The following is a 14,662-nucleotide window of genomic DNA, read 5'->3' as shown; positions in this document are numbered from 1 at the left end:
GTAATTCCATGTAGATTTTGGTACGGAAAGAAGCAAACATAATTAAAATTTCATACCAAGTGTCAACATATAGTTATACAACATGAGGATACAGATGCCAGAGTAAAGTTCATGTATTTACGTGTACCACAAATGTAATCAATTTAATATCGAATTGATCTTACTAACTAATCCAAGTAATGAAAAGATGGTAAGCGATAACCATTGCTAATTTAAATGCATGAATCAGTGGACGCTTGAGTGGAAAACATCTGTATTAGAAGTAATGCCTATGTTTGGATAGGTGCATTAAAACATTCACACCAGTAGCTTTAGTGATCTGTAAACGTGGATTGTTCTCATTTCATTTGGATCGAAGCTCGCAAGAAAGAGGGGCGTGATTTACTTCTCTGATATTTTGGAGGGTGAATATTACACTGACGTTAAGCGGTATAGTTCCCACTATGACATTTCCAAGTTTTATACTGTCTCCATAGAATAACACTCGCAGAAAGATTAGTAACTCATAAAAGAACACGAGCTGTCACATTTTGCCCAACCAGTGAGCTAAGAGAAATTAGCTGAAATCGAACGTTCAAGTGAACAAAGAAATGCTAGAAAAATCTATCAATTTTGGCGTAATTGTACGGGATTCCTGCGATCGGAACAGAAATCGACAAATAACTGAACAGGGAGTGAATAGAAGAGAAATATGTACACTCAGGCCTGCTCTTTCTGCAGGTATTGAAGCAAGTTAGTGTTAGTTTGATTGTGCCGATTTGTAAGAGTAGAAGCTCGAGTTTCGAAAGATGATAACAGATCTACACGAGATGGTATTTGTATGAGTGTTATATATTAAAGGTGCAATTTGCGTAAAATTACCCATTAGCAAATGTGAAAATGCAAAATGTCTTAAACTACTATCATATCATAGTATCATTAGTATCCGTAGGACATTCATCAACTTTCGCGAAGTCCTTCCAGTTAAGATATGAAAAATTAGGAAAGTTCATTATATATGCAAACAACATATTATCTTACACAAATATGTTAAATGTCTTTCATTTCTGTTCCATCACTCTACAATTGGCAAAGTTCATCAATTTTGGTCAAATCCCTCCACTTTTAAGCTTTTAATTAGGAAAGTTGATAATATATATGCGAATCAGGAATTCATTTGACAGAAAATTCTTGGGGTGAGCAGGTTGAATGCCCTTGGTGCGGAATGTTGGTCTTCAAGTGGGTCTAGCCAATTCATTCAGATACATACTGACCTATTTTACCTCAACGGGAATCGATTCCGGTCTGGTTTATCACTTTCTACCATGCGAAGAAGGTGTTTGTTGTCGCCAACTTTGATGCTTTTCTCATTGAGTTCTGATCGGGAAAACGGACTGCTGTGAAAAAAAACAAATCAAAAGAAAACAAAAGAAAAACCAGAAAAACAAACAAAAATCCCACAAAAACTATAAAGAAACAAAAATAGTGAACTATAAATGCGTAATTTTGACTTTTTAAATGGAATGTAGGAGAGTGGCTTAAAATTCGTAAATATTGAACTGTAAAATGTAATGTAGAAATTATACGTGAATTTTCAGATTACGGCGAATAAGAAATTGGACAAAGTGTATGCTAAATTTTCAAACCTCAGGTCAAATCATATACGTACATTGTCAACTTTAAAACCGAACCAGAGACTTATGACTCGGTGAAGCCTGGCACGATTTGATATGACAGTTGTAATTTTGATCCATTACCCGAAGTTAATTTAGAATCCAGCAATCGTTTCATAGGACAGATTCCCAGAGCTAATTCCGTGGTTGCTGTGAAAGCTGAGGTCTTATATTAGGATTGGCTGTCAACGTAAGCTTGATGGCGCCCTCTAGCAGTTACAAAAGTAACACTTGTGAGCGGTAAGCTTACGTTTGAACAACTTCTTACAACTAAAGTTAACTATACATAGAAATAAGTCTGAATGCGATCTTATATTTTCAGGAGTGAAAATATTTGCATGATTTAAAGCAGAACGAGCATATTTAGTGTTAACTGTAGAGATAAATAAACGACAAAGACAGCTGTGTAATTTACTGTATAAAATGATTGCAAGTTGCTTTATTTCCTAGATGCCTGCAAACTACATATTTTCTTTATTTGTAATTTCTTCAACCTAAACTATATTACATTACAAACAAAATACAGAGAGATACATTCAAAATTAAGAGAACGAGTAAATAAGCATAACTGTAGAGTATGAAAATATTCTCGCGAGGGTACACTGTTGCCATAATGATGACAATGTTTTGAAGGGGATTATGTTAGCTAGGTAACTTATTTCGTGGTCAGAGGTCTCATAAAGAATGACAAATTTGCTAATTTGACATCAAGTTATGAGAACTAGTAATATTCAAAATAATATTGTCGAACATTTTCCTATGCTCTTGATCGACGAATCTGAATAAAACATTGGTTTGAATGACGAACATAAATTCTATAAGGATAGAGACTATAAGCAAAAAGCTTACTATGTAATATTTCAAATCAAAAAGTTAATGAATACAGTATATTTCTACAGTCATACAATTTCATATGAAGACTCAAATAGCTAATAGCTAATAGCTATTTAGTTAAATAATAGGACGTATTAACTTTTTGATTTTTTTGATAACTGCTTGCAATACATCTGCAGTGACCGCAATTTCTACAACAACCCTGTAATATTAGCTCAAAATATTTCAAAACACTGTGCCTTGTGATTTAAAAGACCATTTGCTGTAACTTTTGGCGACTATTTTAATATTTTTGATTTGTATGGCAATTGTAAGTTCTTCTTCTTCTTAAAAACATATGCAACACCGACTGCTATTGTTTAGGTTTGAATTCTAGTCCGGTCCAGAATTCACTTTTCAACAATGAAAATGCAGTCTACACGTGTACAATCTGAAATGGAAGCTCAATACTGTGTATCTCTTCATACTTAGGGGAATAAAACAATAAACCGTTGCTGATAATAATGACGAAACGGGGTGGTCATAAAAGTTATAGCTACTTGCTCTTCAAACTTGCGTTACGATTGATTACAACTGAGATTAAAACTTTGAACATCGGAGTGACAAATCCTAATATTTCCTCTCATAATGAAGAAGTTGTGACGCTACTACATTTATAACTGTATTGACTACTGGTCGACCTCAACACTGTATTGCTCCTCATATTTTGGAGAATAAAAACTAAACTGTTCCTGACATTAATGACATGGGGATCATAAACAGTTACAAAGACTGACCCTCTAAACTCGCGTTACGAGCTGTTTGCAACTGAGACTAAAACTTTTGACATCAGAGTGACAAAGAATAATATTTCCGCTGATAATCAAGTTGTGACGTTACTACACTTGTACACTGTCTGATGGCAGACCTCGTAGAATAGTGCAGTCAGAGTGTTTTGCTACAATAAAAAGATCGGTTGAAACAAGACTCTTCTGTTTACTATTATCAGTACAATGATCCAACAAAGTAAACAATGAACAACAGTATTTCTCGGTTACAGGAAGGAATTAGAACCTTTATAACAATTTTTTCGCCACTATCCGCTAATATCGATTCATTTTATTAACACCCTTGTAATCACTTATAATTGCATTTTTGTTGCTGACCAAAACTGCCACGCTCTTTCATAGTTTTCGTTTCACTGCTGATGAAATTACTCTCCAGTTTTTGCTGGTTCGAAGCGTTCTAACACGTTCTCATATGTCTCTCTACAGTCGACCAGGGGGAAGATCTCCGTCAGCTTGCAGATGTCTTTTCTTGCTGGTTTGAAATCCCTGCATATTGGGAGGAAACATGACAGCATTTAAGAACAGATAATGTCTCTTAAATGAAAGAATAAAACGACTAGAGTGAACGCAAAAATACCCATCATCAATTTTGTGTATAAGGTGACGGGCTTGGTTTGAATGAATATTTACAAGAAACATTTCCCTTATGATAATTTAATCTTAATTTAAGCGTTTCGAACGAGAAAGACATAAACTTCCGCTCAATGAAACTTTCAACAATACTCTTACCAAATCAAGAATAAAAATTAAGGGATATGGTGCGAAGTTTGGTACTAGAGAAACAAATATATCTTGACATTTACCGATATTTGAAATTCAAAATGGCTACCATACCTATGTTATTTCTATAGGGAAAGTTAAAATTTTCGATTTTGAAAAACTACACGGTTAAAAGTTTTCTTACAAAGCTTTAAAATGAGTCCTCACAAGTGGTAGGTCAGAAAACAATCGTTTGAGAGTCAGAATATCTGTCCCCGAGGCACAATCAATATAAAATTTACAAGACTTCACTTACATAAATTGTGCTGTGCACGAGTCTGCATGAAGTACGAGAGGACATTTTACTAAATAACAATCAACTGGAGTTTGAAAAAAAAATAGAATTGACGTTACCGTAGCTATATAATCCAACAACATGTCGATGACACACGTTTCCTTGATTGGTGCATCAACCTCGTCCCCAGACATATTTTCTGCCACATTTTGCTTTGCCCATTTCTCATTGTCCTTTTGAGGTAAAAATATTCACATTGTGGAAGTCACTTTTAATGCATACCATTTATGATCATTAAACCTGACCATTTAAGCAGGTTATTTTGATTTTGCAGCTTTTCAAGGTAGTTTTTTTCAACTTTCCCTGTTAGGGCGTTAAAGCTTTAAGATATGAGCCTTTTGAGGTCTTGATAACGCCAGAAGGATTCTGACTGAATCAAATTTTATTGCCATCGTTTGTCAAGCGATCAAAATACTTGAAAAATCAACACGGCCTTATAAAGACAAAACCTCAACTGATATGAAAAGGTGATACGGGAAAATAGTTGTTTTGCCATCATATATCAGTGCTAAGTATCCGACTTAGAAGCTGAAATAAGAGATGAACTCCCCAAATGAAACTTGCATAGAAGTTGAGGTAGCTCGCTATAACATGACTGTAAGCTTTTCGAACTTTCAGAATGTCCCACCAGTATTAGAAGATGATTGACGATATCAATATTGTATCTTCACCCTTATGTATTCCTTACTGCTACTCTTACCTCTTGACACTGTATGACACTTCTTCTAAGGTTATCAAGTGTTGAAAACAACGTCTTCAATGTGAAAGTTTCCATGTCTTCACAGAGGTATTCAGCCAGTCTGATTGTTAGCTGGTCGACTTCTTGCAAGATTTCCTTTGACTTGTCACGTTTTTGCGAAGCGTTCTAGGCAAAGAGAAAGGATACATTCATTACTTTTTAAAACTATAATGTGTTACTTCGAAAAAAGTCATGCTTTAGGTCTAAAGGCCGGGGCTGCATTGCTTTATTATGTGTGGAGGTCAAAATATCTTGCAAGATTCTCAGATATGCTTTTAATTTTACCCATGAAATGAAACGGCTTTTTGTTGCATTAAAAATGTTTCATCTGTGACAGAATAGTATGTAAATTTAAGAGTTTTCGCTTCATATTCAAGTTTCCGCCTTTAGAGAAGCTCAGTCATGTGGCATACTACAAATAAAACAGAAAGCACCCCATGTCAGTCTTTAAACTTTAATGACATTACATTTATGGTCAATAATTCTTATACGTACATCCTTCAATGCGTGCATTTACACGAAATGATAATAGTTTGAATGTAAAATCTTGACGATGAAGTTTTAAAGCTGCCACTTACTACTGCCTGTAATAGGTGATCCATTTTGTTTGTGACAAGAACCCCTTTTACTAATAAACACCTTGAACTTACTTTAAGGAAATTGCTCATTTGCTCTCTGATATCTTCATCCGACTTTAATACCCTCTCCTGAATATTGTCAAGTCTTTCAGACAGGACATCTACTGCATTTCTCAGCTCCATCAGACAATGTCTTCAAGAGAAGCAAAAGTGTACCTTGTGTAACTGCATACCATCAACCCGAAGAATTTTTCGATGTGAAAGTATTTGCATTCGTTTTTATTCTTACACAGGCAACAATAATTTTGATTATTACATGCCTCATGTATCAAACGTCACGCGGCCCATACGATTCAATGGTTACTTGTCGATGACGCAGTGTGCCACATAGCCATCATTAGACCGAAACTGATGCATGATAACTCTGATATCATGATCATATTTGTTATAGCTCCGACAAGGAATAAAGTGGCCAAGGGCACGTGACCTTTAGCCAGATGTGAGGAGGCAAAATGGTCTCCTGCCTCGATGTCACAAAGTCTCTAGTTTAGACTATATCTGTATGACATCTCTTTCTAAGATAATTTTAATGTCAAATTTTGGATTTTGTCTTCAAATGGCATGGCAGTCAAACCACATTCGTCATTGAACGGCAAATGAATGTATTTTCCTATGACAGTGCCCCTAGGTTACCATTCACCGAATTATCCTTGAACTTGAAAGTAACCTCTTAAAAAACCCACCAAGACTAACCTGTTCGCTTCGGAGACTAGTTCCAATTCTTGTATCAGCGCCTTAGAGTTATCTTGACCAAAGGTACGGACTAAATGATGCAATAGAGTAACTCTAGGATGCTTGGCTTTGATATCCTTCAGGTCGTTCAGAAAAGATACCGCAAAACCACTGGCATTTCCAGCATAGCTACCCTGGTGAAAAATTACACAAAATGTTATTCAAGACCATGGGAAAACCTGTGCAAAACCGTTGCTTATTTGTTTGCACGTAATTATTGAGGATCTTCGACTTATTGACATGTTCAATTCTTCAATGTCACCAACATCAGCCTGATTTGTTCATTGTGTTTCCTCCAATTAAGTGACTCAAGAAGTTAATCACTGATTTCACTGGAACGTCTTGCTGTACATGCTAATGTGAAGTGTGCGTCTGTCGGTTTGCGGAGTGTCCTTTCCGTGGATATTCCCACACTTAACATGTTATGACTGGCACAGCTTGTCTGTTCGGATACTATATTGCAAGAGTAAAAAAATCTCATAATGTCATTTTTTTAAAAAACGGCTCAATTCTCTAAATACAATAGTTTCTTATACAAGAAGAAAATGTTACTTACTGTATTCATGAAATTACCAATGGCAAGGATGAGGTTAAAAAAATTCTGGAGGCCGATGCTCCCTAATACACCTACAGGAACAAATTTGCAAGTCCCGTTTTTTTCTAGGATTATAGTATGTATTGAATGAATGTAAGAAACAATACGAGGGGGAGAAATATTTCGACAGTTTGCTAATGATATCGTGTCCCAAGTGATGCACATTTACTCTCTATAGTATCCAGCATTGATCAGGCTGAAAAAATGATACACCTATAATTTCATACAACTTAAACCACTTTCTCACAAAAAAAAGGAATATCAATAAGTAAGCTTGGTTACTGGAGCAAATGCCTGGATAAAGAATCAACTCACAAGGACAACTAGACCATTATACTTACTGTGGCCTCCTTTGATCAAAGACAACAGATTGGATTCAAGTAAACTCAACTTGCTATCAAACTCTGCTTTCATCAACATGCAGTCTAACCTCAGCTCATAACTGAAAATGAAATGTTGTAAAATTGTTATCATGTCTAATATGTAAGTATTCAAGACACATCTGCAGCTTACTGTCACCATCATTTTTCTTCACTTAAATGCGATGTTTACCTAACTTGAAATCAAGACGACGATTGTTGTTTAAAAACCTGGCATTATGATGCAAAAATGAGGAAATTCCCAGACTTACTTTTTCAGATCCAGGATTTTAAGCAGAAACCTTTCAGCCTTGCCTAACATCTGTCTATCTCCGTTGAAGGAAGTAAGTTTCTTCTTCTGTAATTGCCAAAGAGTAAAGAAAAGGAGAACCTATAATGTTTAATTCCTTCATTTTCTTTCCTATTTCTACATGATGTCATTTGAACATGTGTTTCCAAGGGAAGTGTCAGAATAAGGAACGACATAGGTCATGGTTGAAAGGTATTGATAGTGGAACATGTCTAACACTTGTAATACAACCTTAATTTCCGGTATCTGCCCAAAGCTCCCTGATAACATCGTCTTCATTTAGTCAGGAACAGGAATGCTTAGAATGGCCCTCTCATTTGATTCCATTTACGTCAACCCCTAGAACTTAAATCTATTTACTTGTTTTAAAATTATCAAAGTTGAAACTTCTATAACATACCTCTGATTGGAAAACCTTTGGCAGTAATTTCTGTAGGGCCATCAGTTTTTCAACCTCAATTTCCTCATTTTCGCCCTCCTTTATTTTATCGACGATTCTTTGACTTGACATACGGAACCCTTTTAACCATATGTTTACATTAAGCAACCATTTTTCACCCAATTGCAAGCTCATCTGTAGAAGAAACACTCTATGCAGTTAGCACATTGTAGTAAAGTGAAAATTTTCAACACTGACAAAGAAATGTGCCCATTGTAGTAAATATAATCAGACATACAATTCAATTAGTAGACAGTCAGTTTCTGCACAGCATGTATCATCTACCTTTTTATTGTAGAAGGCATATGTTCAAACACTTCGCTTTACATCTTGCAGGTAGAGGTGACAGTGAACTTGAAAAGAAGAACAAGTGTCAGAATGTGAGCTTTGTTAGGACGATAGCGTTTCCCTGTTTCACCAGGTTCGACGGTCAAACAATTCTTTCAGTTTTCTTATGATCGAAAGATTTGGTGTAATATATCGCTTATTGCATGCACAGCGATTATTTATCAGAATAATTGTACCTTTCTAACAAATAGCTGTAATTGTAAATGTCTTACTGGCTTTTCAACCTTTTCTGGGTTTGGTTTAGACTTCCCACCATCCGTTCTGTCCCCAGCAAGACAGAATAGATCTTCCAGTTCGTCATATTCTGGAAGCATGTTCAACGAAGGACTTGCCTTTGATAGTTTTTGCCATATATTGTCATCTGTTTATAAAGAAAACGAAAACGGAGGCTCGCATTAAAAACACGTGAAATATAAGTTGAATATCGTAAAACATTAAAAAACGGGACATTGTTTGTTTACATGGGACAATTCAAATTAAAGCACTAGCACACTTAGATAACACTATTAGAAATTGCGGCTTAACCTCACCTGTGCACTGAATTTTATTTGGCGGTATTCTGGCCCAATGCAGGGTTTTCAGTTTGAACCGAGGATGACGTCCCCCACTAGTTGGCATGGGAGAGGGCGCTGTTCCACTATCCGGTGGTGGTGGTGGTGGTGGTGGTGGTGGTGGTGGTGGTGGGGATGATGATGGCGGCGGCGGCGGCGGTGGTGGAGGCGGCGATTGAGTTGATTTTTCTGGGTGTGATGGTGAATATTCTGATGAAACTGTCACAGAAGCCAACTTGTTTTTATTCAAGTTAATTCCTTTGCTTCCTCCCTCATCAACTTTTACAAGTTCGTCGATCTGCTCTGCGTTTTCAAGGACAGTCGCACGGCGAAGGAATTTTTCAGTCGTCTGCCAGATTGTATCCGACACGGGGCTTTCAGGTTCAAGTTGCAGGAAATGCTGTAGAATCGACAACAGCGACATCCCTTGTGGAGAGTCACTCACCTAATATGAAAAAAAAACGTAAGGAATATTTTGTCGTCAACCAATTATTTTGAAGAAACTTCTTCGTAATAGGTAAATAGAAAACGTGTATTTGCGTAATAAAATAATTGACGCCATCGGGCTTGGTTCGTTTTTAATATTAACATATCAATCTACGAAAATAAATTACTGTAATTTTTCCAGGCATTACAATCACAAACCCTGTACATGATGGTTGAAACCGCTTAAACAGTTCATGGCGGGGCTGTCATAAGATGAGAGGGCAGGAAAGTTGATCGGAAGGTCTCTATGTTTTTAACTCACATGTGTAAATGTTGCCCAAATCAAAGGAATCGTCCATTTTGTTTTGGCTGCTTTTAATATCGCTCAATGAAGTTATCGTTCTTGAAAAAACATACTGCTGCTTCAGACTTTAACTTTACATTGATGTCATCGGTTGGGAGAATATCACGGTATTTCAAAGACTTTTAAATTCCCCATCAGTAATTGTTCACCATAATGTAACCCCTCTCGGCCCATAATTTACGAAAACAATGTTTTGCACGACATAATGTACGAGGTGAAGCCGAGTACATTACGGAATTGAAAGTTTGCTTGAGTCCGTTATGGGCCGAGAGGGGGTACATTATTGCTATTATTATATAGATTTGGCAATGCCAGTGAATTTGTAGGCGTAGAAAGCATCTTTGGCCACAATACCGGATGATCGGATACATCATCAGTCAATAATCTTGGGGATGACGTCACAAAATTCACTATTATTGACAAAGCTATAATATAATATCATACAAAATTCTAGTAGGTAAGATCGTTTACCTTGTTGAAAACAGCATGGAAGACGTCAATTGGACTGTTTATATCAACTCCGTCATCACCATCATCATCCATGGCTTTACGTTCATCGAAAACCTTCAGTTGTATATCAAGTTCATCGTTCTCCATGCGTCTACAATTTGTCAACAAAATGCAAGTTCACGGACAAGTTTGAGATTCACACAACTTCTGTTGCTATACTTCTAAAACCTACGTTTTGCGATGGGATTTCTTTCAGTAGTTCTGTCGTTCACAAACAATCATTTTCATCTCAAGCAGCTGATGAGAACTTCCGAGGAATCGATGTAAAAGTCTTTGAGTTAGATCCGTCGGTCGCATAAAAAATTGCACGATATATATATACAGTGTAATCATATAAAAAATTTAGAAAGTGTATTACTGATTTTAACCTACTATTACCCAGAGAGTGAAATCAAAGTTTTACGACGTGCAAACTTTTCCGATCCAGGATTGTACCAAGAACTTCGATTTCACCACTCTTGCTGTTAGTCCATTTGTAGTTATTTCAGTCGGAATGAATGGATTGTAATTCATTAAAATCAACTTTGTAGGTGGTAATTGTAATTTTTTTCCGAAAGTCATTTGGCTAAATCGATATTGAATGAACGTAGTTTACAACGACTTACCGTAGAGGTCCCATGATATCCAATAATCCGAGTCCAATGAATTCATTCCGCAACCGACGTCTTTCCTTGGCATCATCGTTTGCATCCAACAAACTGTTAATGAATCCTATCAGTGTTGTCGTGTACAACAGATTTTCGGAGGACTTCAGTTCATTGATGACAATGCTGAAACGGTATCTCTGATTTTTCCTTTTGTGTGTAAGGAGCGCATTGAAAGACGGAGATCATGATTAGTTGGTGTCGCATTGACTGTGCTATCCATAGCAATTATATTAATTATCAAAATTCTGAACTTCTGAAAACAATTCATAGAAGCACTTGGTTCAACCAAATGTAGATGGTTAGCACTGTTTATTCATCACTAGTAAAATGGCTATTGGTGACGTAACAGAACAGTTGAAAAGACAAATACACCCGAAAATTTATGTTTTACGCTTAAGACATCTTTTTTTCGTGTACCAAACGATTGAAACATATTTCACACTGGGATAACGTTATTAAACTTCTTAAAACACACGATGGTAAATCTCACCTAGCTGGCCACCGTGATTGAAGACTTAAAGACATTGCGTCTAAAATATCACGTGCAACTTCGATGATATCATAGCATATCTCTGTAACTAGAATCTGCACGGGAAAGGTCATTCACCGCTTATAATAAGTTTCAGTTCTATGTGGCTCAGGTAACGCTGATTTATTTTGAATGTTTTGTATGGCTGCAGTGTTAGAAGCTACCAAAAATCAATCCTATTACCTTGTAGAATTCTAGTGCATCTATGGCCATGCCACAACCATCGGCAGAGAATAGAGATAGAGCTGATAAGACTTCAAAGACTATCTTCTTTGTAGGCAAATGTAGAGAATCCAAAGCTAAAAACAATGTCCGAGTAGTAATGGCCAATATACTAAAATTATTGAAAGTTGTAACCTATCATGGAGAGTAACAGTGCAAACGTTTTAAGGTATCACGATAAGATGTGAAAGGATTTAATGAAATTACGTAGTCAATCATATGCACCTTATAGAAAAGTTTTGTTCGTACACCATGAAACAAATGTTTGCCAGTTTCTCTGCTTTCCCTATGTCCGTCCTCTGCTTTCCCTATGTCCGTCTTGTGATGCATGTTTTGCTAATTTTAAACAGAATTATGCGTACATTCGATATACTTCACAACATGATTATGGTGGTGACAGATTCTGTTACAGTTGCAGATTGGCATTACCCATGACACACCTGAAGGTTGTTGGTCATGGTTTGTAGCCAAAATTTCTTCTAAGTTGTTTATTCACGTCGAGATTTTAATGGAATGAGTATTGATGGGATAAGTATTTACCAGGGAATGGTAAGTGACACTCAACTTTGTCATTCGATGACGTGTCAAGTCTTCGAATCAGGCTAGACAAGAGAATGTTACCGATGCAGTGTTGTGTATCGGGGCCATACATGAACCCTAACTACCACATAATCCCTTGGCACACGATAAAATGAGCTTGTTGCGATACAAAGAGCATTTGCGGTACTATGGCTATACATTTTACATGACATGAACGTATGCACGCACTGCATAATTAGACTTAACACTTCTCTTTGTCTAGAGTTAGTTCGAAATATCCCATGCTTGGCTAGGTTCTTGCTTAACAACAGCGAAAGAAGATTACACAGCCATGAACAATGAGGTACAAAGGTTCTTCCCTCAGATAAGCTTAACTGTTTTTACAGTACTTTGTTATCTGTTTACGTCATTAACTGTCCAGTGTGTACAGTAGAGAGATAGAAGAGCTGTCACAGCAGTTGACCGACTATAGTATATTTCTGTGAGCAGTAAAATATATCTTTTCAAGTACACAAATTAATATGACAAAAATTATGTCAAAAGTACCATGGCGATCGTATCATAAAAAGAAAATTTGGGGACCTGTATAATGGCGCATACTAAGGTGACAAAGCGAATATCTACACAAAAAATAATAAACACTAACAACTACGTCTCTAAATCCTCTATTTCTAGAAGAAAAACTTACCGAATGCCAATGCTCTGGTGTGTTGCTTGGTTTCTCTGTTTTCTATGATAAAATCTATACCATTTTTCGAATTGAGCACAGCCTTGATACATTGAACACATTCAAACTGAAGGAAGGCGTCCTCAGTTTTGAATGGTTTCCTGTCACCGACTTTTTCTAGCGCTTCCAAAAGCAACCCCAGTCCATCTAGTTGTAGGAACTGGTCCAGCCATTCTGCAGTGCACTTGGTCAGTCGGGTTTTCAGCCTGTCAAAGTCTTGTAGAGATGTACTCTCACAGATTACTTTGATACAGCTCGTTGCGTCACCGTTTTCGATGTTACCGTGTACGTTGTCACTATCACTTTCCTCAAACTCTGATGTCAGCTGTTCTGATTTTGTCACTCGTTTAACGAACTTCAAGTGACAATCAATTCCATCTGTCATGGCTGCATATATGTCTAGCAGTCACCAGTGATCTGAAGTCTAAGGTATAATTATTATTGTCAGCCAACAGGCTTCACGGTATTGCATGTTCGCGGAAACAAAAAGCAAGCAAAAGCACCTGTTTATGGGAAGTATGACATCAAACACTAATTCTAACTAAAGTATGTACTTCAACCCTGCAGTTACATCAAAACTGAACAGAAAGCGCACTGAATGTATTCGTACATTCAAGGCTAGGGTTCACAGATCAAGGCAATCATATAAAGTTTTCAATCGAGTCTCATACTTGCGAATCAATCAGCGATTTGTTATTTGTAACGATCGGCCATTATAATCATAATGAAAATTGTCTGTTTCGCCTGTAGTAAGGAAATAAATACAAACAGGTAGATTTGAACCTGAAATCAATCACGCCGGTGCCATACTTACCGAGATGTGTTATATTTAGATTTTACTATCATTCATTAATTTCATTACCGTACCGGTTACATTTGCTCTAGTTTTGACCTTTGGGCCAACAATTTTACTATAGTGACACACGTCGACATTTTATCAATAACTATCGAGAAATATCATGATGGGCTGAAAATACTGCGACAACTACCCTTATTTGGCCGATAGCAAATAATCTTTCGCCCTGCAAAGGGTCAGTACCATTAAACTTGATATTTTTAGTGCCACACACAGAAGAGCACAAGTGGACAACTGCAACTGGACATGGATACGGGAGTAAAGTTCGTCTTTATTTATAACTAAACAAAGAGATGACTAAAACTCATTTAATGCGCTAATACAGAACATTGCTATTATTCGATATCTGTGGGATTTGGAGCATTGTCTACAGGGCCGAGGTCTCGAGTTCATCATGATAGTTGAAAATCAAGATAAATTGTAACGAATATTCAACGGGACTTGGTGATCACAGGCCACAGTAAGTAAATTATTTGCTTTGTGTCAATTCAAATTTCGAAAAGTAGGTCGGTAAGCGGTTCAAAACCAAACACACAGAAAAATTAACACGAAATTTATTTGCCTCTGTTTGACATGCAAATTCTTGTTGCTATATGTTTCTAGGGGCACCATTTTACACAACAATATGGTTCAGTGGTTTTAATTTGACTGCAAGTCTGCTATGAAGAAGTATTTTGCCGTTATCTAAAATGTATAGTTTGGTTTTGTGACAGAATATGGTAACGATTGAAAATTATGGATGAAAAAGTTGTTCTTTTTAGAA

General features: G+C 36.7%; 2 protein-coding genes across 2 annotated transcripts; both read right to left on the bottom strand.

Annotated features, from left to right (window-relative positions):
* Window positions 1-2,065: 2,065 nt before the first annotated feature.
* LOC139132059 (inverted formin-2-like) lies at window positions 2,066-7,507 on the bottom strand. The gene is made up of 7 exons (XM_070698449.1): window positions 7,413-7,507; window positions 7,033-7,103; window positions 6,438-6,610; window positions 5,757-5,877; window positions 5,068-5,232; window positions 4,427-4,540; window positions 2,066-3,799 (listed from the first exon to the last, which is right to left on the bottom strand). Exons 1-7 carry the CDS (start codon window positions 7,489-7,491, stop codon window positions 3,734-3,736), a joined length of 789 nt encoding a protein of 262 aa, XP_070554550.1. The 5' UTR covers window positions 7,492-7,507; the 3' UTR covers window positions 2,066-3,733.
* A 995-nt stretch (window positions 7,508-8,502) lies between these two features.
* LOC139132313 (inverted formin-2-like) lies at window positions 8,503-13,428 on the bottom strand. The gene is made up of 8 exons (XM_070698703.1): window positions 13,005-13,428; window positions 11,738-11,853; window positions 11,516-11,610; window positions 10,984-11,172; window positions 10,340-10,469; window positions 9,058-9,523; window positions 8,740-8,888; window positions 8,503-8,532 (listed from the first exon to the last, which is right to left on the bottom strand). The coding sequence occupies exons 1-8, from the start codon at window positions 13,426-13,428 to the stop codon at window positions 8,503-8,505; spliced, it is 1,599 nt and encodes a 532-aa protein (XP_070554804.1).
* Window positions 13,429-14,662: the final 1,234 nt, after the last annotated feature.

This window comes from Ptychodera flava, chromosome 4 (assembly GCF_041260155.1).
Source record: "Ptychodera flava strain L36383 chromosome 4, AS_Pfla_20210202, whole genome shotgun sequence".
NCBI lineage: Eukaryota > Metazoa > Hemichordata > Enteropneusta > Ptychoderidae > Ptychodera > Ptychodera flava.
This window is presented reverse-complemented; position numbering and strand designations above follow the sequence as displayed.

Coding starts and splice junctions, on each gene's coding strand:
- LOC139132313 (XM_070698703.1), bottom strand. CDS start 13,428: ATGACAGATGGAATTGATTGTCACTTGAAGTTCGTTAAACGAGTGACA. Junction 11,173..11,515: donor CAATCACGGTGGCCAGCTAG/GTGAGATTTACC, acceptor TACACACAAAAG/GAAAAATCAGAGATACCGTT. Junction 8,889..9,057: donor AAATAAAATTCAGTGCACAG/GTGAGGTTAAGC, acceptor CTTTATAAACAG/ATGACAATATATGGCAAAAA.
- LOC139132059 (XM_070698449.1), bottom strand. CDS start 7,491: ATGTTGATGAAAGCAGAGTTTGATAGCAAGTTGAGTTTACTTGAATCC. Junction 7,104..7,412: donor TTTGATCAAAGGAGGCCACA/GTAAGTATAATG, acceptor TTGTTCCTGTAG/GTGTATTAGGGAGCATCGGC. Junction 5,233..5,756: donor AAATGAGCAATTTCCTTAAA/GTAAGTTCAAGG, acceptor CTCTTTGCCTAG/AACGCTTCGCAAAAACGTGA.